Consider the following 23993-nt stretch of genomic DNA (forward strand, 5'->3'; position numbering starts at 1 on the left):
AATAAAAAGGCTGGAAAAACTGCCAAAAAAATGATCTTAAAAGAAGAAAAACACACACACACACACACACACACACACACACACACACACACATAAACAAATGAACTCCCAGAAACAGGGACATAACCTCAGTGTCCTCAACTGATGCAACGTTTCTGCCTATCTGTCCTATCCTATTTGTGCCACTAGTATTTACTGTTTGGGTACATGACAATGGAAATCAGGGCTAAAAGTAGCAATTATTTGTATTTTATTTTCCAATCATTAGTCTATAAAAACATTCCCCAGAGCCCAAAGTGAGGATTCCTGTAACTGGATGCACCAATAAGACAAATCAATTCAATGAAATAAAACTAAAGAAATCTTCACTATCACTAATCTTCACATCTTATACGCCTGAGGCGAACAACGTTTGTGCTACTTTAAACAACCTTTCTGTTTTTAAATGTTACATTAGTGATTTCCCCGCAGTAAAAAAGAGGATGATGCAAAGCCTCTAGTCATTTGGAAATGACCCACCCTGTGTCTCACATTGCTGATTAAGATAGAATGTGACTCTGAAGACATTTGTTGACTGTTTATGTCAGTGCAGTTAGTGGTCAACAGCCTGCACTTCACCCCTCCGCACCCCTGCAGCTGGCACCGACACACTTCAGCGTGCGGTAAACCCCTTTTACCGCGCCTGGTGTTTACTAGAAGCGTCCGGCCTCCCCCTCCCTCCCAGCTCATGGGATGTCACCACTATCTTTAAGTGGGCAGCATCTGGGTATGTGAGGCTGACAACAGAGGCAGAGGTTACTGGCTGTCATGTCTGGAGACGTGACTTGTATCAGTGACTTGTGACATGCAAGTGGGAGTGAACTGACCAGAGGGCTACTCATCTTCCAAACCTTGCCACAGGAGCTCTGAGGTGTCGCGTCCTAAATAGCTCTGCAGAGAGTATAAAGAGACCCACAGGGAGGTGTGGTGACCCACAGGGGAGACACACTATACAGCAAGAGAGCCACACTGCAGACTGCTGCTTGATCCTGCTCTTGATCCTGATCCAGCTTGACCTCTTTTAAGAAAGTCTGCTCAGATTTTTAAGACTTGGAGAAAGTCAGACTAAGTATTTGTAAGGGTGTTCTCGCATTTGAGCAGTTTTTCAGTAAGGCCGAAGGGTAGCCGAACTTCTGAACAGGATGAAGTACTATCAGTGCCCTGTGTCCCAGGCTATGGGAATCGAGACCTACACCCAGGACTGTGGTGTCCCAGTCAACTTCAAGAGCTCTGCTTCTCTAAAGCCAATCCGCAGTGTGCACTTCCCCAATGACATTGTTTTCTTGGACTATATACGACACAGCGAGCTGGAGAGGATCGGACTTTTCATCCGAGCCAGGAGAGTCGAGCTGGACACCATGTACCCCTCCGGTGAGAGCCTGTGAAACATTAACATCACCCTGATCAAATGTTTATGCCGTTTGAAAGTGTGCTTATTAAATCATGACATTATTCTCACTGCCCTGTCTATGCAGGCATGGCTGCAATCCACGAGGCCGTGCTGTCTGGGAACCTGGAGTGTGTGAAGCTGCTGCTCCACCACGGGGCAGATATCCACCAGAGAGACGAGGAGGGGTGGACCCCGCTTCACATGGCCTGCAGCGACGGCTTCCCACACATTGCACGGTCAGCATCTACTTTTGTCTTTTTTTAAAATATTGGGTCGCTGGACAATCTTGTGTTTACCAGTGATGTGCTCATATGTTTCCAAGAAACTTGAGCACATGAACAAAAGCATAAAAAAATGACTAATGGACTAAAATATCTTAGTGGACTAAGACCAGGACGATTGATTAGACTAAACAGGGGCAGCCTTAGAGATTATAGAACTATGGTTGAACAGTGTTACAGTACTATGTGACAATGACAGAGAACAAAATGACTAATTAAAAGTGAAGAGAATCAGCATAGTGATGTCAATTGTCAAGCAATATTGAGCTAGTTAGTAACAGCTAACAGTTAGCAACCAAAAGCTACTAGTTATACCAGACGTTAGACTGTAGAAACAAAACCCCAGAGTGTATTGAATCGAGTAAGGGTGTTTTTGTTTTGTTTTTAAATTGAATTCAACTTTCCATGTGTAAGTGGAAGAATGTGATATTACTTTAAAAAGGCAAAAGTTACGCAGTCTTGCTTTAAAGCTGCTGATGACACTTCTAATTGATCTCAACATGGAAGCAGCTGATATTACGTTTACACTTTTGCCAGCACATACCAACACACACACACGCACACGCACAGGCACATGCACGCACACACACACACACACACACGCACACGCACACACACACGACAGCTCTCCTACGCCACAGAGGTAAGAGAAGCTGGGGGACCTGCTCATATCTTGCACCCCATTGACCTCCCTGACACTGGAGCATAGAAACTCAACGCAAGAGTTTGCCAAGGTTGCAAAGCAGCAAGTTTGGTTCTCTTTTAGTAAGCAGGGTTATATTGTTTCTTCCAGCTACCTCCTCTCGCTGGGTGCCGACCGTGAGCTGGAGAACGACTGCGGGGAGAAGCCGGCTGACCTCATCGAACTGGACAACAAGGAGCTGCTGGAGCTCTTTGGGGTGACTGTCAGTGACTGAGAACTCGTCAACGGCTTCCTTCTGTCTCGCGAGACAACAGAGTATTCGCCACAAACTCATCCGAAAGGTGATCCGACTGTTCTGCAGGGATGAACAGAAAAGGCCGCAGTCAGTCCAGCATCCAGATCCTGATCCTGTGAGCTGCCTGAGCTCTGGAGGTCAAAGACTGTGGAGGTCTGGCAGGTGGAGAGCTGACAGCCGATTGGCTGCCTCCTGAATGAAGTGAACTCTTGCTGGAAGGGGCTGCCCCCTGACCTGCAGCAGTGCAGATTTGCTGTATCAGCTTGTGATATTTTTATACTGTAATGAAGTGAAAGAATCAGTTGATCTTATCTGGGCTTGTGAATGTTGTGAAATTGTCGCCCATTAGCACCTGAAAGCTAAAATTAGCTTGTGTTGACTGTCTTACTATCAAATGTGTTTACAAGGCTTTTTTAAATCTGATCGTTTTACACTTAGTTAACTGTATTCATTAGTCGTTGTTTGTATATGACTTTTTATACTTTTTAAAATAAAGCGCATCAAACTATTTGAGTTGTTCTGCCATTTTTTTTGGCCCCACAGTGAGAGAGCAGACCTAATCCAAGCACCACCACCAACATCTAAATGATCATCACGATCCGCTCAAAGTTAACACACCGGAAGGATTCTGGCACCTCACCTACGAGCAAGTTGCATGTGAAAGAGCAGCAAATGAAATCTTCTGCAACATTTGTAATGGGGTTATCATGACTGATGGCCAACATGTTGTTTGGACACAGGATATATATATATATATATATATATATATATATATATATACATATATATATATATATATATATACATATATATATATATATATATATATATACATATATATATATATATATATATACATATATATATATATATGTATATATATATATATATATATATATATATATATATATATATATATATATATATATATATATATATATAATACAGAAGTTGTAAGGTTGTGAAAATGTAGTGAGAAATGAAAGGACTCCCTTACAGCAAGGTAAAGCTAAATTATTCTAAATACAGCGTACACTTAAAAAATTTTTTGGTGGCTTATATATGTTTATCTGAGGCCCCTGTCCACAGCAAAACATGTTTCTGGGTCGGTACTCATGCCTATTTCTCCAAACTGGGGTTTTATGAGGTACCATAGTCTGATGTACAGACTATGGTACCTCATACAACCCTACTTCAAAAAATCACAACCATTACTTCAACAATCCAGCTAATGAGCATGTATGAGAAGTGGGTCACTCCATGATCCCTCTGCAGAACACCTAATCTTGTTTTTTTTCTGCCCACAAACACCCTCGTCTACCTCATTTCCAGCAGCAAACAGCTGCGTTTGGCAAAACCGCTCTGATAAACCCTCTGTGCACTCCCTAGCAACTCACTAATGAGCATTTTAGCAGCTAAATATCTCCGCTTTACTTTCTCAGTTGGAGAGCAAACCAGAGCTGAGAGTGAATCACCAGAAACACAACTGCAAATGAATGCTAAAGCTGCTCTGCGTCTGCTGGATGGTGAATAAATAGACAACTGTTTGCTAACAATGTTGTTTTCCTCTTCCTTCACTGCCCCCATGTGGCTAAAAAACTGATGCACCTTTTACAAAAGTTGAAGTCTTCATGAATATATGAACCAAAATATCAAATATATCCATTCATCTTCAACCACTTGTCCCCATTGGGGTCGCAGGAGCCGATCCCAGCCGACATCGGGCGTGAGGCGGGGTACACCCTGGACAGGACACAGGGCACATAGAGACAAACAGAGACAGATTCTCACACCTACGGGCAATTTAGACTCATTAATTAACCCAACATGTGCATGTCTTCGGGAGGAAGCTGGAGAACACAGAGAAAACCCACGCAGACAGGTGACATGCAAACTCCACCCAGAAGGGCCAGGACTCAAACCAGGAACCCACTTGCTGTGAGGCGCCAGTGCTAACCACCACATCACCGTGCCAACCGATCAAATATATAAAATCTCCAATTCCATTTCAAAGGAAGAATTTGACTCTGATTTAAACTACTTATTAAAAGTCTCTTGAGGCTCATTACTGGAAACACAAAACAATCTGGTTAATCTCATCTAGAGGGATTAAAGTCAGAATCAGTCAGCAGCACGCTGACTTCAGGTCATATGCTTCAAAACTGCTGCCAAAGGCTTCTGGGGCACTCAGCCGTACTGATGAAACAGTGTCACTCACATGAAGCGTGCAAAGCAAGACGTAAGAAGCGCATGTGATGGATGTTTTTTTATTTCATCAAATACTAAATCTGTAGACAGAATCCAACAGGTTCCAAGTGTCTTTCACATTACAACAAAAAGAGGAATACAAAAACATAGTTATGTACAGCCGATATGAAAAGGAAGTCCAAGAGCAGGCCTCTCTCTCTCTCTCTCTCTCTCTGAGTCTCTGTGGGCGCACAACTCTGCTTCATTCTTTGAACTTCCACTCCTGTCGGCACATGGGGCACTGCTGCTGCACCTGCTGCGAGTTCAGCCATTTCAAGATGCAGTGCATGTGGAAACAGTGAGAGCACTGACCCCAGACCAGCGGGCAGTCGTCCCCAGGCACTTTACCTGCAAGATGAGTAACAACAGTGAGAAAGGAATGTTAACCATCAAATACACTGGGTATTATGCCTTCATTGCTGCATCATTACAGTTTTACTATTACAGTTCAGTTTATTAAATAGTTATCATACAAGCAAACCTAAGTTTATCAATCATCTTTGAACAAAAATGTTGATTATTGTATCTGAAATAATGCTAAACTATAGGAATAGTTAAAAGACATGTCAAGTACAAATGAACTGCTAGACTGCAGCTGCAGTACATTGATTTCTTCGACTCAGTTTTCATAATGTGCTAAATTCTCTTAACAAATTTAAGGTGCGCCAATCATTTTTGCTTAGTTTTAACAATATTACCTTGAATAAGTGATGGCCGATAATTTGATTATTTATCATCATTCACTGGAATCGAATTATCCTACAGTATATCGAGATATCGTGACTGATACTATTGTGGTTGATAATAATGAGCACATACTAACTCACACAAATCATATGTGAAATATATATCAGTTTATGTTTTGCACTGCAGTTCTTAATAAAATGAGAATACTTTTGTCCCTTATGTATTAAATTCACACTGGAGTATACAAAAAATAGGCTTTAATGTGGCCCATGAGACCATTTATTTACTGAATTAGCAGAGGAAACGCTATATTGTGATATATATTGTTAGGTATGAAATGACCTACTCGGAATTGCTCAATATGTTATTGTTCTGTTTGATAACTGTCTAAATGTTGTAATGTTGACTACAATCACACTTATCATTTGCCTACACAGTTATAGTTACAGTATAATACTGCATATACAATAAATACAATGCAGGCTATTAATTTGTTATATTCTAAATAACCGCCCATTTCTTCCACTGAGCATACTTCTGATGGGAATGTTACTGTACTGCAAGTATTATTTCATAATGAACCATTTATTTTAAAAGGCAACAATGGTTAAAATGCTGTCATCTTGAGGCCAAGTATAGCAGAAATAGCTCATTAAAACTGAGGTGAATGTGGGATTTGTTTAGAATCTGTATCCTTTAAGAAGCCCTGTGTCCTTCTAATGTGGATACCCTTCCTCATATGGATCTGAACGCGACCAAATGTTGTGGCAGTGACGTAATAACACGTCCACCTGCACGAAGTGCACATTTTAAGCAGCTACATACTGTACATCGAGCTGTACATAGACATGTAGCACCACGTTAGCTCGGTTACTCACAGTCTGGGCAGCAGCCATTGAAGGGCATCCTGCAGATCCCGCAGTTTTCATCATTAGCCACCCACAACCAAGAGGCCACTCCGTTCCACTGTTTGATCTTTACCTTCATCCTGCGCCTCTGACAACAGCATAAACACTCAGTGACACACTCCCGTTAGCAACGAGCCGGCTACAGTTAGCATGTGAGCTAATGTTGACAGGACTGTTCAGACATATTAGCTAAATAACTCCACTTACTAGGCAGCGTCTCCTTCAGATATCCAGTTCAGCTATAATGTGTCTTTGCAACCTAGAAACCATGTTATGGCCAGTTAGTCAACAACACGTAGTTAGCATTTAAGCAACCCGGGAAAAATGTCCCTCTTCTTCTTCCTCTACCGAAATTCCGTCCGGTTGTGTGCGGGGAGGCGGAACACTGCCCTCTACCGTCAGTTTAGGTAGTGTGCAACTAAGTGTCAAGATTACAGGGCTTCTCCATGGGTCTTTAAAGACAACCCTTTGTATTTCCTCATATATATATATGATATGATGTAAAATATTTATTTCAGACTAAAAGTCCATAATTAGCACAAGACAAGTACAATACAAAAATGAAAAAAGTCAGCTTATATACAAACATTTCAGCCAGGGCATCCTCAGACTGGAGGCATAGCGATAACAACTCAGAGTGGGATTTACATGTCCCACAATGATGCTATTCCCAGATTCCTTCAGTCATAACATACATTTAAACATACGATTTCTTAAAAGTGCATGGAATAGGCTCACTCCTGCAGTGACAAACATCGGACCCTCTGGGTATTTTAAAAGGATGCGCAAAGCTTCATTGTACGTAACCTACTGTATATATTTAGTTTTTATTTGATGGGCCGGTCACAGGACGGGAGGACAGGAACAGTTCAGTCCAAAATATCAGCCTCCACCTTTATCAGCGTAAAACCACTGCATGTTTGATGATCGGGATAAAGTTTAACGTAAAATATAAAACTGCAGTGGCACTGTTTTGGGGGTTTTCTAGCCATTATTGTAGACCCGAGAGCGAAGACAAGAAGTGAGGCAGAGAGAGCACTGTAGTCAGCATCTATAATCACCGTGGTGTCTCATGCTACAGTTGCATTAAAAGAATATACAAGTATTAAAATACATTTCTGCATTTGATTTAATATTTATTTAGCAATAAATACTGAAATAAATCCAGTTCAATTCAATTACATTCAATAACTACATCTACTACATCAATTATATTCAATTACTACATCCATTACATCAATTCCATTCAATTGCATCACTTAAATACAATAACTACATCCATTACATCAATGCACTGAGCTAACACTAAACATAGTCTTCATCGCTGTCTTGGTCTGACAGATATTTTGGTGGACTGCGCTTAATCTGAAGACCAGAGGCGTCACTGAACTGGTCCCCGTCCTGGTCCCTGTCCTGGGCATGCTTGCCTGCACCCCTGTCTTGAGGTGATTGGTTTTCTGGCTGGGTGGGGATGGTGTGATAACTGGACGCCTGGCTGCTGATGTCGACCTGGATCTCGTTTGGGTCGCGGCCCTCAGCATCACTGGAATCCAATCCAGTCGGGGAAAGCACAACGTTAATGGTTGGGAAAAAACAGAATACTAGTTTTTAATTTAGGTAGCGGATTTCTGCTGCTCCACTCTGCTTTTAGTCTCATAACAATCCTTTGCATCAAAATGTAATTCCTGTTTTCTGCAATTGTACTGGGTTAAAAGAAAGTAGAGAAACACTGAGACCATTAAGATTTGTACCGTGTAATTTCCTGCCCATGCTCATCCGTGGTCTCCAACTCTTTTATTGACACCTGGTGAATTATAGCCACGCCAATGCAGTCCCCCATGACATTAATGACAGTGTTGCAGCGGTCTCTGAAAGGCACAAATAAAATAACATCAGGCTACAAAAACAGATGCTGAAATACACTGATTTTGTTTCTTTTAACCCTTTGATCTTGTAAGATGTTGTATTAATGTTGCAAAAAAATGCTACTATAGAAGGATTTTAACAGTGAAGTGAATTTTTAGTTACATCTCGCAACAATTACACAATTATCCTACAAAACTTTGTGCTAATAATGTGAGACTGAACGACCAAAGCTGTGTCCTCATATGAACTAGATCTGACGAATCATATCTGGAGTATTTCCAATTTAGTCTAGACAAAGTGACGGTTCATAATTTGGTCATAAACACAGTCTCTTGCACTTCCTTGAATTTAGTTTTGTGCACATTGTGATGCTATATGTAACTTACTGTATGTAACTTACATAGTTGATTTCTTTTGATTGGACTTTAAAAACACCCGCTGAGCACTTTTAGTCTGAATTAATATTTTACTTTTTTTTGACAGGTTTGACAATGACTTTCTGTCACATTCTGTTTACATTGTATCAGCCAATAGCGGTCGGCACTGCAGGTTACCAGGGTTGTCTGTTGTTTGTCGCAGATACAGTAGGCTGGCACTGGGTGAAATGGAGCGAAGGGGCGTTATTTGTCCCAGCAGCTGAGTGAGCGGAGACGGGCAAAAACCAGTCAATATAGGCCGAGCATTCACTCCATGGAGAGAGATAAAGGGGAGAAACGACATTAAAACGCACGCTGAAATGGCTACATTTCTTCTTGATCGCTAACATCACTTTCATGTTTACTTAGCTGTAACGGCTAACGCTAACGGCTAACGCTTACTGTCAGTCAAACTCCTCTAATACTTGTTTTTATGGTGCGATTTGCCGGAGGGCAAAACAGGCTCTGGTCCCCTGTAGGCCGCTGGGCCGGGTCTGACCAACCTGGCAACCCAACTGCTGGAATTATTTTCTGTGGTTGTGACTACAATCTTGAGACACTAGATGGCGGTGTTCTGCTCATTCTACTTCTTCACCCTTTAACCTTTAGTAGTTTAGATGTTTTTTAAGTACTAATGGAGTAAATCAGTAGTTTGAAACTAGATTAGAGATTTACACACATTTCCAGGACCACAGATTAAACTTACAGGATCCATTCTATAACCACCAGAATGGAGGCTTCCTTTCCAGGTAAACCAACAGCCGTCAAAACAAAAAGAGTGGTCACTGCTCCTGTAGCTGGGATCCCTGCTGCTCCTATGCTGGACACTGACGTTGTCACGCTGCAGATCAAACACAGATGCTGTACTCGTGAAGCTGTAACAAGTCACTTCCTTTTAAAGGCCCTAACCAACATTAACAATTGCTATGATGTTGATATGATTTCTTGAAGAACAGGAAGAATGGCTTACGCAATAGTAATTAGCTGGCTCAAGTCCAGTTGGATGTTGTTGAGTTGGGCGATGAAAATTACTGCGACCACTTCATAAAGGGCCGTTCCGTCCATGTTGATGTTGGTCCCAATGGGCAGCATGAAGCGACTGATCCTTTTGTCGACCTTGAGTCGCTCCTCGCAACATTGGAAGGTGAGCGGAAGTGTGGCAGAGCTTATGGAACAATGCATCTTTTGTCAGTACACTACTCGTTAAAGACTATTAAAAGTGTAAACCTCTCATGAATGTTACTTGATTCCGGCAGCTCTGAACATGACTGAACACGTAAGCTCCCTGTGATGCTACTGTGTTCCATCATCTTACCTGGACGAGATGACCAGTGCAGTCAGTAAGGCAGGAGAAATCCCCACGATAACAGGACGGGGGCTACGTCTCGTACACAGGAAGTAGATCGATGGTAAAACTATTGTTCCATGGATTATGAGCCTGAAACACACGATCAAAGCACAGTCAATACTGATAAACATGGTGGTCTGTGCGGTTTGACACAATCAGGTTGTTATGACCTGTAGTCTTAAGTCAGTTTGCTGACAGCTGCTAATATGATCTAAAGTGACAGCTACGGGATAATGCAAATGCTATAAAGAAAAGTTAGCACCTTCAAACGTTTTGAAGCCGATCTTAGTCAGGTTACAATTATGGAAAAATGTAATCCACACGCATACATAATGCACACAAATAGGTTATAAGCTTTATGGCAGGTGTGGTTCATCCAAAAAAAGGTCGATAAAACATCCAAAAAGACTAATAGAAACTAAGAAAACAGCAATATATCAGCCCTACTTCAATGTGTCAAAAATGTTGTTTTAAAAACATATCAAAAAACTATACCTCTGAATCTATATCGCCCATATTCAATATTATATTGTATTAAGTTGAAGGATAAAGACAATCTTGTATCCATGCACATAACTTTGGTCTTACACCCTTCTTTAGTTAGCTTGATCCTAAAAGTCTATCGTGATCATTGATCACTCTTATGTGATAGCGTTGCACTTACATGACGCGTATAACTCTCCTTCAACTCCTAATGCTAATGAAATGACAAGGTGTAGAGAAGGAGCAGTGTCGACCTAAACAATGCTATGCAGATGTGTTATTTTAGTACTAATACAATAATGGGTACATACCCAATAAGAACCACTAGAATGAACTTTCCCAGTTTGATGGTAGATTCCCAGTCATGACTCTCAACAACATGGCTTGCAATCATGAACATCACTCCAAGTGGTAAGTAACTGGAAAGTAAACCATGAAATGACAATAATGAAGGAAATACTAAGTGACTTAGTAAACAGGCTTGAATAACATGAATATACTAGTCCAAAAGAAATCCAAATGATAATGAAAACATATTGTTGGATGCCAAAACTTTGTCTGAAATTGCTTTTGAACACAGGTAACATTTACAGCAACAAGGTTTAGAAGATGTTTTGTCAGCAATAACTTTACTATTTCTAACTGTGAGAAAAAAAAAGAAACATTTGCACTACATTCAGTGTTTTAGCATAAACGCGCACTTCAAACTGTGGAAAAAACTTGTGTTTCTAATTGTTTTAACAGCGGAGACAGAACATCCTATGCTGATTCACGTTACCCCAGTATCAAGTTGACTGCACACTTTGTGGCCTCGTTAAGGGAAGTCAGGACCTCTACGAGGACCTGCCCCTTTTCTCCCATCCTGTTGAGCGTCACGCCAAAGATAAAAGACCAGACGATTAGGCCCAGCGTGTTGGCTCCGTCAACATAATGACCCACCAGTCTCACTTCTGTCCTGTTCTGTAACAAAGACCAGGAACTCATTAAGAATAAAGGTCTGAGAGCCGCTTCATGTAGCTAAGGTTATCACTGCAGATGTAAGTAATCATAGTGACAAGGGGACAATATTTACTGTCTCCAGGCTAGAGTTTGGCTCGTCTGCTTCAATTTCAAACTCCGTCCTCTCAGTCTTGTACTGTAATAAACAAAAAATATAATTAGTGTTCACATCATAGATGCTACATGGAAAGAGAGGAAATGAGTAGTATACCTGTCGGAAGCAGGCCTGAATCAGGTTGGATGGGACCATGTTCCTGTGAACAATAAATAAAGACCACACTGTCAGTAGGCTTGGTAACTCGAGAAATGCAGCTTTATCACAGATTGCTTGTGTAACTCTGTCAAACACCTAAAATACTGGATTATGGGGCGGCCGGTGGATTAGTGGTTAGAGCAGTCGCCCCATGTTAAGAGGCTGGAGGTCCTCTAGGCAGCAGCCGCGGGGTTCGACTCTTTTTCCCTTTGCTGCATGTCTCCCCCTCTCTCTCACCGCATTTCCTGTCTGTCCTATCTAATAAAAGCTCTGAAAACTGCCCAAAAATAATCTTTAATAATAAAAAAAATCTGGATTATTTCTGTTTAAGGGTACAGACTACGCACTGGTCAGTTTTGAGCTTCCACAACATGTCGCGGGAAGAAAACTTTTATTTTCCAACACTGTCTGCGTCTGTAGATTTCTCTTAAATTAACCAAAGGTTAGGATTAGATAACGCCTCTTTTGCATATTGAAACATTACAGTTCAGAAAACTTGTAATTCATGAAATCATTTTCTTAATGACAGTAATCAACTGGGAAATTTCATGGTGAGATCAATTAGTTCAGTTTTTTTCCCTCTTCAGTAACCATGACATTCCTATAATAGTCTATTTTACAGAGGGGTTTATATATCATTCACAGCCTGAATTATACAACACTTTAACCCTAAAAACGTGGAAAAAATGATTTTTTTATTGTTGTAAAGAGTATTTTCTCATTTATGGAGAGATAAAAAGAGATCCAAAATTACCTCTGACTCTAATATAATAACAAAGCGGCCCAATTCCCCTGTAGTGTCTCCCCTGAAACGAAAAATGGATGTGAACGATGTTGTCGTACTCTTGGCCTCGAGACATTAACAGCATGTTTTATATATTATAAATTATAATATGCCCGACGTAAAGCCAGTGCTTCCCAAACCTTTTCTGCAGGCTTTCTTCTAATGATAAAAATGTGTAGTGGTGAACCCAAGGGAAGGGTATGCTCCATCATATTTTCGTGTTGTGACGTTTGGTGTAGATTCAGTGTCTGCTTTACATGAACCTGGCAGTGCTTTCACGAGCGTGTCAATGCTTTGCCAGGATCATGTATATTTAGCTTTTCCGAACACCGGTAGGAGTCACACAGAGACACACGCGTGCTCCGGTATCTCTGCTCGCTCAGTCACTCAATCTTTCACACACTGGGTGTTAGATACTTTTAAGAAAAATGCACATCTCTCCCCTTTCCATGTAAGTTTAATAACCTTAAAGATGATTGTTATTTCAGTTTCACAAAAAACAGTTAACAAATCGGGTGACTACAAGGATGTGAGTTGGTCCGACGTTCCAGTACTTTCTGTTAACTGAATACGCAGAGAAACCAGAATTGATGTCAAAATATACACTTTCTTCTCACCGAACTAGATCCATCAAGGCATCGACAGTGGAAAAGGACTCCTCGTCATCCATATCTTCGTCTGAGTCAGCATGAGCAAATCCTGGCTTGATAATCAGTACCAGTATAATCCCTACAACACACAAGCCACGGTTGAGTATGAGAAGCAGAAACATTGTGTCTGTTAGAGCTTTTTCACACACAGTATGTGCACAACACACTGCAGCTAGATTATAACGAGCTGACTAGGCAACACTTTATTTCTCTTACCTATAGTCACAGACACCACAGTGGTTGAGACAAAGTATGCTGCTGCACGAAAAGCAACTTTTCTGGAGGTTTCAGCACTTAGACCAGAAACACCTAGGGAAAAAAACAACAACATAAGTTACAGGCTGCAGGGTCAGGAAGGTCATATATGAGTAGTCAAGTCACGTCGAGTTTACTTATAGTGCACAATTCAACCTCAAAGTGTTTCACGCAGAACATCAAAAATATTTGAAGGTAACCCATATAAAATCACATATAAAATCCATCCATCTTCAACCGCTTGTCGGGGTCGCGGACATAGGGCGTGAGGCGGGCTACACCCTGGACAGGATGCCAGTCTATCACAGGGCACATAGAGACAAACAGAGACAGACAACCATTCACACTCACATTCACACTACGGGCAATTTAGACTCATCAATGAACCTAACATGTGCATGTCTTTGGACTGTGGGAGGTAACCGGAGAACCCGGAGAAAACCCACGCAGACACGGGGAGAACATGCAAACTCCACACAGAAGGGCCCCAACCGGGATTCAAACCAGGAACCCTCTTGCTGTGAGGCGACAGTGCTAACCACCATATCACCGTGGCGCCCCACATATAAAATGACATTTAAAAAAAAAAGAAATCAGGAGAAGTTCAAATATAGCACATGCAGTTAAAATAATTTAGTGAAAGGCAGCAGCAAACAGAAAAGTCTTCAGTCTTGATTTAAATGAACTGAGAGTTGCAGCAGATTTCTGGAAGTTTGTTGATGGACTCTTTAGGGAGACCTGTAATGGACACTGTTACAGAAGTTGAGCCTGCTGAAGATACATGCATGGACAAGTTTGTCCAAGTCCTTTAATCCTTGATATATTCTTAGTAGTCGGCTGGCTTTGTAATTGTTTTAACGTGGCTGTTGAAGTTCAGGTCAGAGTCCATGACTACACCTAAGTTTCTGGCTTGGTTTGTGGTTTTTAGCATTACTGTTGAGGCTGGGTGCTTTTAATTGTTCGTCCTTGGCTCCAAAGACAATAATTACAGGGTTTTTTCCCGTTTAATTGGAGAAAATCCTGCCCCATCCAATCGTTGATCCGCTCGATGCATCTGCTCGTACATAAGTGCAATGTGATTGAAAGTGAGGGGAACACTGTTACACCTCAGGAATAACAAGTGAGCTTAGGTGCTTTGTTTGAGACCTCTGTGAGGAGACATGCATTATGCCGTTGCTAAATTGTGAGACATTGGTATCAGACATGTAAAACACTGTATTTTTCACACACTTGCTGTCTGTTTAAAATGTAAAACTTGGCTTTGGTACGTGCGTATATGGTTGATTTCAAATTCAATGCTGGAGTAGTCTAATTTCAAATGAATCCCATGAAAAAGTACCTACGTTAAAATATGAATGTTCATAACTGTAACCTATGGAAGCATCGGTTGTGTTACATGTATTACATATACAACAGTCATGTTTATGTCTAACAATTATGATGATAACATAAGGATCATTATGATAACCCTAGAACCATGTCTAACCCTCTTACAAATGAAAAGTTGAAATCATAAGCAATGAAATGCACCTTTGCTAAGAGGTTTTGATGCTGGTCTGGTGTCAGCAGTAGCTTACAGTGGCTAAAGTTAGCCAGGTAGATATTGCTGTGTAAGTGACATCACTTAGTCACTTTGATCATTTCATGACTCTTCTACATTTGTGCTACTGTTACACTATGTGTTAGCATTTACCATTATCCTGGTATCCATCACTCTGTTTAGGTTTAATAAGCCTAATCTTGCCATACCACCAGTATAAATGCTGTGTGTGCAACATGTATAACTCAATATAACAGTTAACAGTGTGAGAAGTAGTCCTGTGGCTTACCTGTTATCACACTTGTAACAATGAGAGGAACGGTAACCACCTTAAGCATCCGCATGAGTATTTCTCCTGGAAAGCCAATGAACATTTGTTCGTTATCGGCTACATGGAAATAGGTTTTCAGAACCAAGCCCAGGCCAATACCTGTGAGACAAAGTGACAGTAACAAAGACATTTTAGAAATTCAGCACAGAAAGTTTGGGGTTCCTATATCTGGGAATAGGGATGCAGAAGCAGTAAATCAATTTACGTTGAAAAGACGTTCATCTTCTCAGCCAACCATAAGTGACATGGTGGAAATCTGTAGAGCACTTTAAATTCTTAAGCAAAGCCACATTGACCAATGCTTGTTTTTAAAACGGTTATTGTTTATACTAACACTGGATAGCACCAAAGAGACATTTTCAAATCCTACATGAAGTGGATCCAAGGTACTGGATCTCAAGTTATAGACCTTTTTCATTCCATTGGATTCTGTTGCTAGGCAACAGCCTTGGTCCTTGTTAACTTCCTGTCAGTTGATGTCATTCAAATACACTGCAACAGGAATCAAACTTGGACACATTTAGAATGATTATGTTTACAACTTTGAAAAGGTCTAGTCCAGTAAAATGATCAATAATGAAATGACCAAAAACACCACCTGTTTGACAGCCATTTATCAGAAGAACACGCCATCCACAAGTTAAGCAGGAATGGAAACAATATCCCACTCTGCCAAACTAAATAAATATATAATATGTAAAACAAAATAAAATAGAAAAATCTAACCTGTCTATCGGAGTAATTTAACTGACTTTAGAATGGCCACTACCTACAATAATCACTAATCATAATCGGATGTATCTTTACATCTTACAGGAACCAACAGTGCTCATACAGTCAGGTAGAAAGGCATAACACAAGGGATAAAAGAGATCAGCAGTTCATTCCCCAGAATTTAAATCAGAAACCATCTTTCTATTTCTCTGTAACTCTGACCCACTTGATTTCTTAGCTTGTGTCAGTTTGTGAAAAACTCACAGTAAAGCTAAGTATGGCTCTGTGATAAAGTATGAAAGTATGACATGTCAGGACACAACATCTGATGGGTCACAGAGGTTGGTGCAACATCGCACCCACATAAATAACACTTTACTTCTATCAAAGCACCGCGTTCAATTCAGTTAAATTCAATTTTATTTATAGTGCTAAATCATAACAAAAGTTATCTCAGGACACTTTACAGAGTACGTATAGACCACACTCATTCGAATCCTCTATGGTTGCCCTGGCGACATGTTAATGTTTGTTTGTTTGTTTGTTTTTAAGAACGTAATTATTTTGACATCTTAATGTTAGCTAACGTTAAAGCAGAGCAGGATGTTGTGACTGGTGCAAGCTAAACAAAATGAATGTTACAACACAACGTATAGGGGAATGTGTCACCAGTCGGACGCCGTTTGCTGGTATTAGCCCTATCCAGACCCATCTGCTTTGCCGCAGTTTCCGGTCTTGTCGTGTTGCTTTGACTGGGTGAGCATCACCAAAGTGCAAGTAGAATAAATGACCCCACACTTCTAAGAATATACAAGTGAAGTTTCATATTTGTACATGGGCATTTACATGTCAAATTAGTCAAATAAAGTTATGTTTCACGGTGTATTTTGGGACCGTTAAAGCGTGTACTCTTATTGTGAAGGACTGAACTGTGGTTCCGGTTGATGTTAACGTGGAGGAGCAGCAGCTCCCACTGTTTACGGCGAGGTAGACCTGGGCAGAGAGGCTGATACAAAACTAGGGCTAACTCACCGGTGTTAGCGTCCTTTTGACGACCCGTCTAAACACAAAGCTATACTACATCGTTAAAACGATATTTGGTTACAAAGATAAGCAGTTAGACTTTAGTTTAACACCATTAAATTACCGTAGGTTATTCGTAGGTTAAGCAGAAAGTTTGATAGAATTGAGCCAAAAAACTGTCCGACTCATGACACAGCTCCGCTAATTATGCAGGTGCATCCCGGGAAATGACTTTTAATATTTTCTTTTAAAAAGGGTCATATACAGTGTGATTTTGTCACTAAAGCATGTTTTAATGTCACATAAAGCTCATTTTATTTTTTAATAAAGATTGAATTCCGACTCCAGTCACTTTAAATACCCTATTTGTTGTTTCTGATAACATGTAACAGTTAATAGTGTACTGCCTCGTCATTAACGTGACTGGCTAACTAACGTAAGGTGAATAACGTTAGCAAATAACTTTCCTGTCTATGTGACATTGTGTAGCTTTATTTTGTAAGTCAGTCATCACTTACCCAGGACAACAGCTGCTAGACTTGAGGCCAGAAACTTATTCTGCACACAACGATTCAAGCATTTCTTCAAGGTGCCACAAGAGCCTGTGGGGCCGGCAGCGTCCCCCTCCTCAGTGGTGTTATTCCCCATGTCCGTGCAGTCAAACCCGCTGAAAGGAGTCACACTTGAACTGTTTTTACTGTTACTCCAATGTTATCTCCTCTAATCCAATCTAAGCTTTTTGTGTTTTGATTCAAAACCGAACGATAGAGTTCTGAGTAATATGATGAGAATCAAATGTAAACATGTGTCACTCTCTGACCCTGACACCTATCGATCTATTATGCCTTAAAAGTCTATTTGGCGTCTCGGCGGGTTCCTCAACGCAGCGGCCCGGATTCGATTCCCACCTGTAGCCCTCTGCTGCAAGCCCCCCCCCCTGTCACCATCAAATAAAGGCATGAAAAGGCCTAAAATGTATTAAGAAAAACTTTATGAAATTGGAGAAAATTGGAGTGTGTGTGTGTGTGTGTGTGTGTGTGTGTGTTTTCATTCCGCCTTGCTGCAAAATAATATGGAACCATAAGACTTACCACTGAATAGTTTGTGAATCTGAAATCTACATGTTGTATCTGCTGGTAGAGTCATGTTGCAGTTACTATACTCTCGATGGGTAACACAACAAATACACTAACAAGTCACAATGTCAGATTAGTCTGCTGTGAAAGAGATTCTTTCTTTGTTAGAAAAACCCTCAACATAAGGACTAGTTTGGAATCAGAATCAAGTGTCAGTGTCTCAAACATGCTCTGAGGACAGTCCCACTGAATCAATTAACATGCAGTTGAACAATAACGGTTGTCATGGTGATATATTTAGAAACATAGTAAGTTATCTCAGCTCTTCCCATGGCAATCCGCAGTCTCGCCAACTCTCCTGCCGACTCCTCAACATGCACAAAACAATGAATGCAGCCAGAGTTCGCACATTATATTGTTCTGGATTTTTCCAACATTCCCTCCTGTTTTTACTTTTGTATAAAATTATATTTCTGACACTGAAAAAAGGTTAAAATGCATGATATCAAAACACACTAGTGCCCTTTAACAGTTGACTATTAGAGAACCAATTACAAATAGTTGATTTTGAAATATTGGTATTTTTTTATTGTTAAGAATTTGATATATTTTATTATTATTATTATTATTGTTCATTTTTTTTAAATAACCAAGGCACTTCAACAAAAACTTTTATTTTGTGAAAGAAAAAGCAAAATTAGAGAACTCTTTCAGATCCCTCCCAGTTACTGGTGTTAATCTGCACCTGGTGACAGTTTACTTAATTGTTGGACATTTATTTGCAGCTCTCCTGGTTACTTTGTAAGATGGAAGCTGCTCTGAGGTGACTGAAACCCTGAGACAGCAGGTTGTCCAGATGAAGGCCAAAGGGACCACCCTCTCAGCCATCAGAGAGAGGTTGGGTGTTCACAGTCTGTGATTTCAAGAAGATTGAAACTTTACAAGGACACAGATTAATTTAGGTCCCTCAAAAAGGCCGGTTGTCCACGTAAAACAAGTTAAAACAAGAGGACAGGATTATGAGAAGCCTCTCAATGCGGAATCGGTTCAACACTGCAGCTGGAGTTGGTCTCCAGTTCAGTGCTGAACAGGGCAAGGATTTGTCTCTGCACACAGTGTCTCGTCATTTAAGAAACCTCTCATCAGCAGAAAGAATGAAAAGGCTAGACTTGACATAGTTTTTCCGTGACAGGGCGCAGAACTGCAGGGCTCCAGGGCTGCTCCTCCCCCACAGCCATGGCCTCACCGTCAGAAGCCACCTCTCAGATGGTTATCTCGATAGCATACATCAGGAGAGAGAGACATAACATCATCAGTCTATATCATCAGACATACATCATATGGAGGAGGATCCGGTCACGGACCTACGTCACGTTTGTCTGAAACATTCAGACATTATTCTGGCTTCTTCAGCCATCTTTTTTTCACTTGTCCTTTCTGTCTCTGTTCATTCTCTGATAACCCCAGTTTAGCATATGCATATACACCCCATTCTCATGTCCCATTTTCCTGGGATAGTCCGTACACTTTTCTCCCAGCACACGGACTTAGCAAGTGCAGGCGGCCACCCCCCCCCCCCCCCACACACACACACACACACACCACATACACACACACACACATAAAACACCCCCGCACAGCACACACACTTCAAATACTCAAGAATCTCTGTTTCCTTTACACAACAACTCCAACACTGTCCCATAATAATCCTATGTATCCTGGCATATACAGATATTAGTGGTTTGGTGCTCTGAATTTTTCTATCACTAGTCAAGCAAAATGTGTCTTTGATTTATAAGTGTAGGCCACAGACTATTAAAAAAGGTGTAGGCCTACAGCTCAGTCTAGAGCTACTGTTGTCAATAAAGTTTTTGGGGGCGGGGCTTTCGGTATGTCGTCACTTCTGCAAAATATAGACGCAGTTTCCGCTTGTTTTAGCGCCGCGCCACCGGAGAAAAGCCACTGATAAACAGCCGGCAGCCGAGTCTCCACATCGAAAGTTCTTTGTTCTTCTTCGGGGTTAGCTGAACGCTGAGGCAACACGATGGCTGATAAGATGAACATGTCTCTGGACGACATTATCAAGCTCAATAAGAAAGGAGGCAGCGGCCGCGCGGGAGGATCGTCCAGGCCGGGTGGAGGTTCAGGTCGGGCCGGTGGATCGTCGAGGCCGGTGCGGAGTCGACAGAATAACTTCAACCGTGAGAGAAACGACAGACCGACGCCGTACACCAGGGTATGAACTAGGGGGAGGCGTTTGGTTTCATTATTTAGGGGGAAATAATTTAAAAGTAACGTGGCGAGATGTTTCTCAAGGAGGTATCCGTGTTTTATCGACGGCGCTAAGCGGGCTTCCCCGGGCTAACGCTAGCATCTACTGTGGAGGTTAGCAGGTTAGCAGGCTAGCAGCTAATGTTCAGGGCGAAGCTAGGCTCCTGAATTAAAGTTGCCTGAAATACACGCGCCATGCCCCTCCTGAATTACATTTACCTAGTGTTAAATTGTTTATATGGGTGCTCTCGACCTTTAAGTGTGTTAAAACAAAACAGTTTGGCGTCATTAAAGCGTCCGTCTCCACGTGACATCACTTTAGCCAACATGGCCGCTTTGTTTGGTTGAAGGCCGCACGATATTAGGAAAATATGCGATAATATCGTGATAATGATATTACTCGCAAGTACTTATATATTTCAATGTGTTCTCTTCTGCCTTTCTGTGGCTTTCAGTACACTGGGAAAATACAACAACTTCTTGTTGAATTAAAAACTGGAAATATATGATGTCCAACATTTTCAATGAACAATTGGAAGAGTGTCTGAACACAGTTACACGTACTGTTTATCACACTTTTTGCCAGCTCAAAAAATCCCCATCTTTCAAGTTGTTTATTGGGAAAGTTGAAAACAATAATACGTATTGATTAAGCTTACCCTAAGTGTTGAGGAGACTCCACTAATGACATGCATAAAAAATACCTTTTTATTACAAATTTACAATTTGAAAGTGAACTATAGGGGAAAACTGGCCCACGGTGTGTAGGAGCTGTTCATCAAATCCTTTAGTTTTCCAAGAGTTTGAGCGATTCCCCCCCCCCCCCACTCCAGTAAAATACACCTGTTTTCCATACACCGGAGATCGAATTAGAGAACAAATGTTGAACAATGTCCACACAACATGCTCCTCCGTAAAGATAAGTCCCGCCTATTATTCTTTCTGCTAATGAGAGGTTTGGTCACTGCAGAGTGGGCTTTCAGTCCAAAAAGTTTTAAACAGTGCGATACACTGTGCAGAGACAGATCCTTGCCCTGAACAGCACTGAACTGGCGAGAAACTCCAGCTGCAGTGTTGAACCGATTCCGCATTGAGAGACTTCTCATCATCCTGTCCTCTCGTCTTTTCTTGCTCTTTACAGCCCAGAGAGTTACCAGACAAATGGCAACATGACATGTTTGAGGAGCACGCTGGTGGACGCAGAAGTCAAAGTACAGCAGCCGAAAGAAGTGTAGAAAGTACCGGCAAGCTGCTGGTGTCCAATCTGGACTTTGGCGTCTCTGACTCGGATATCAAGGTAATTTACTAAACCCAGCAAATCCACTGCTGCTAGCAGCAATACCGTGTTGTGAACATGACTGACGTTTCTTTTTTGCTCCCCAGGAGTTGTTTTTGGAGTTTGGGCCGTTACGGAAAGCATGTGTACACTACGACAGGTCTGGTCGTAGTAAAGGGACCGCAGATGTTCACTTTGAAGCTAAGGCAGATGCACTCAAAGCCATGAAGCACTATGACGGCGTCCCGCTTGATGGTGAGGATTTGGCAGTCACGTTACATAAGCATTGTTGTACTATGACTGATTGGTCATTCGTACTTAAAGCAAACGGTACATTTTTTTGTTTGTTTTTTAGGCCAGCCCATGAAAATCCAGCAGCTGACTTCAGAAGATGACACACAGAGTAGACAATCCACACAAAGGTGAGTCGTGTGAAAATGGTCAGGCACTCTGACTGCAGTTTGAGAAGATGATGGGTAGACGGGCAACATTATTGAACTGAGCTTGCTCGACCAGTCACAACATTTATGTACTAGTGAGTTGAGGTTTTATCTGGTTAATTTACTCTAAACATTTCTCTTTTTTCTTAATTCAGAGGGTTTGACCGCAGCAGGCTTGGGCAGCCCAAGTTTGAAAGAAATGACTGGAGTAAAAGGGATGACAGGGCCGATGGGGGCGAAAGGAGTGAACGGCGGCAAGGTGGAGGTGGAGGCGGCTTCAGAGGCAGAGGAAGGGGAAGAGGAAGAGGTAGAGGTGGTGGAAACAGACCCCAACTTTCGGCTGAGGAGCTGGATGCACAGTTGGATGCTTACAATGCCAAGGTATAAACTTAGGTTGCATTCAATAATTTATGTTGTATAATGTGACCATACTGTTAACATTTATTGATCATTTAATTCAATTTCTCATTCATTTTCAGATGGACACCAGTTAGAAGAAGGGATCTGCTTTTCCTTTTTCTTTTTTAATTCTGAGGATTGGACTCTATTACACTTTTTGTGTTTAAAGCCATTTTACTGAAAGGACCATTATTTTCTGTTTTTAATATTTCTCAGTATTTTTGTAGACCTGTTTCCCTGGGGCTGTTTTATGTTTTGAAATGTTTTTCTCCTCGGTCACCAGCTGCTGAGCTCTTTTCCAAATGTATGGACAATTGCCATAAACCTACATCATCGTTTTTCTTTTTCTTAAATCATGTAAAGATGACTCAGTGGTTTTGAAATACTGTTTAAATTAATGTTGAATGTTCATGTACATCAGTTCTGTCATTTGGTACTGTATACTTGACATAGACATATTTCAAAGGGTTTTGTACATAAATAGTTATACTGAATCGTTTCTCTTGGTGTTTATTTTGAGATTCCTCTACCTGGGACAAGTGCAGTTTCTCTTCAGTGTGACAGTATTTGCCTTTTAAACAAAATGAAAACCAACATAATATATAGTACTTTTCAAAGTTGTAAACATTCTAAATGTGTCCAAGTTTGATTCCTGTTGCAGTGAATGTGAATGACATCAGCTGACAGGAAGTTAACAAGGACCAAAGCTTTTGCCTAGCAATGGATTTAATTTAGCTGTATATTGTATATTTCTTAAATATGTCAGCTTTAACTATCCCAATGTCCTGAGTCGGGATAAAATGGGCTACTGAAGTTAAGGTGTCATCAACTAAGAATGTGCTTACTTTAGCCACCATACGCTGGTGTTCATACCACCATCTGTAACTGGAGGCTTCTCTTACGATACCTTTTTGAAAGTTACATCGTATATTTTCTGACCTGATCCCGGATAAGCCGTTGAAGATGAGTGACAGTCTATTTTCTCAGTTTTAAATACACCTGACCAGTATTTAGGTATCTTTACTGGAGACATTACGTTCCTTCATTAGGTCAAATGATAGTTAGAACAAGTGCTCAAGATAAAAAGAAACAAGAACTGGTCCAGAATTCATATTGAAGGTAAAAGGATGTAATGTTTGTAAACATGTTGGCTGAAACGCGTAGTAAATCACCTTTCATATATTTATTATATATGATAATAAATGACAACATAGCTCTTGGTGCTGCAGAGGCTCAATCCAAACGTGTCTTCCCAAGAGCAATTTTATGAAATCTTTAAAAAGGGGATAAACAGGATTTTGTATACACATCCCAGCTCTCTCTGCTCTTTCCCAATACTTTCACTGACCACGTTTGCAGCTCTGGGTAGTCAGTGT

At 41.0% G+C, this 23993-nt stretch overlaps 4 protein-coding genes across 4 annotated transcripts; 2 read left to right on the forward strand and 2 right to left on the reverse strand.

Moving 5' to 3' along the window:
- Nucleotides 1–985: 985 nt before the first annotated feature.
- Nucleotides 986–3156, forward strand: ppp1r27b (protein phosphatase 1, regulatory subunit 27b). The gene is made up of 3 exons (XM_083930923.1): nucleotides 986–1410; nucleotides 1515–1665; nucleotides 2504–3156. The coding sequence occupies exons 1-3, from the start codon at nucleotides 1182–1184 to the stop codon at nucleotides 2625–2627; spliced, it is 504 nt and encodes a 167-aa protein (XP_083787049.1). The 5' UTR covers nucleotides 986–1181; the 3' UTR covers nucleotides 2628–3156.
- Nucleotides 3157–4943: 1787 nt separating this feature from the next.
- anapc11 (APC11 anaphase promoting complex subunit 11 homolog (yeast)) lies at nucleotides 4944–6839 on the reverse strand. The gene is made up of 3 exons (XM_083934019.1): nucleotides 6698–6839; nucleotides 6461–6578; nucleotides 4944–5243 (listed from the first exon to the last, which is right to left on the reverse strand). The coding sequence occupies exons 2-3, from the start codon at nucleotides 6567–6569 to the stop codon at nucleotides 5098–5100; spliced, it is 255 nt and encodes an 84-aa protein (XP_083790145.1). The 5' UTR covers nucleotides 6570–6578; nucleotides 6698–6839; the 3' UTR covers nucleotides 4944–5097.
- Nucleotides 6840–7795: 956 nt separating this feature from the next.
- On the reverse strand, nucleotides 7796–17800 carry LOC310956613 (excitatory amino acid transporter 3-like; the record flags this gene model as incomplete). Its single annotated transcript, XM_083926906.1, has 13 exons — nucleotides 7796–8033; nucleotides 8242–8358; nucleotides 9479–9613; nucleotides 9743–9937; nucleotides 10088–10210; nucleotides 10915–11022; nucleotides 11382–11563; nucleotides 11676–11738; nucleotides 11814–11856; nucleotides 13257–13368; nucleotides 13506–13598; nucleotides 15374–15514; nucleotides 17671–17800. The coding sequence occupies 13 exons, from the start codon at nucleotides 17798–17800 to the stop codon at nucleotides 7796–7798; spliced, it is 1680 nt and encodes a 559-aa protein (XP_083783032.1).
- Nucleotides 17801–20185: 2385 nt separating this feature from the next.
- LOC310957211 (THO complex subunit 4-B-like) lies at nucleotides 20186–23100 on the forward strand. Its single transcript, XM_083927681.1, has 6 exons — nucleotides 20186–20467; nucleotides 21644–21799; nucleotides 21886–22033; nucleotides 22134–22200; nucleotides 22374–22599; nucleotides 22698–23100. Exons 1-6 carry the CDS (start codon nucleotides 20276–20278, stop codon nucleotides 22710–22712), a joined length of 804 nt encoding a protein of 267 aa, XP_083783807.1. The 5' UTR covers nucleotides 20186–20275; the 3' UTR covers nucleotides 22713–23100.
- The last annotated feature ends 893 nt before the right edge of the window (nucleotides 23101–23993 follow it).

This window comes from Echiichthys vipera (assembly GCF_963691815.1).
Source record: "Echiichthys vipera genome assembly, chromosome: 2".
NCBI lineage: Eukaryota > Metazoa > Chordata > Actinopteri > Perciformes > Trachinidae > Echiichthys > Echiichthys vipera.

Excerpts from the sequence above, each read along its gene's own strand:
- ppp1r27b (XM_083930923.1), top strand. The coding sequence starts at position 1,182 with ATGAAGTACTATCAGTGCCCTGTGTCCCAGGCTATGGGAATCGAGACC. Across the intron at positions 1,411-1,514 it reads GGACACCATGTACCCCTCCG|GCATGGCTGCAATCCACGAG; the intron begins GTGAGAGCCTGT and ends CTGTCTATGCAG. Across the intron at positions 1,666-2,503 it reads GGCTTCCCACACATTGCACG|CTACCTCCTCTCGCTGGGTG; the intron begins GTCAGCATCTAC and ends TGTTTCTTCCAG.
- anapc11 (XM_083934019.1), bottom strand. The coding sequence starts at position 6,569 with ATGAAGGTAAAGATCAAACAGTGGAACGGAGTGGCCTCTTGGTTGTGG. Across the intron at positions 5,244-6,460 it reads CAATGGCTGCTGCCCAGACT|GTAAAGTGCCTGGGGACGAC; the intron begins GTGAGTAACCGA and ends CTCATCTTGCAG.
- LOC310957211 (XM_083927681.1), top strand. The coding sequence starts at position 20,276 with ATGGCTGATAAGATGAACATGTCTCTGGACGACATTATCAAGCTCAAT. Across the intron at positions 22,034-22,133 it reads TGACGGCGTCCCGCTTGATG|GCCAGCCCATGAAAATCCAG; the intron begins GTGAGGATTTGG and ends TTTGTTTTTTAG. Across the intron at positions 22,201-22,373 it reads AGTAGACAATCCACACAAAG|AGGGTTTGACCGCAGCAGGC; the intron begins GTGAGTCGTGTG and ends TTCTTAATTCAG.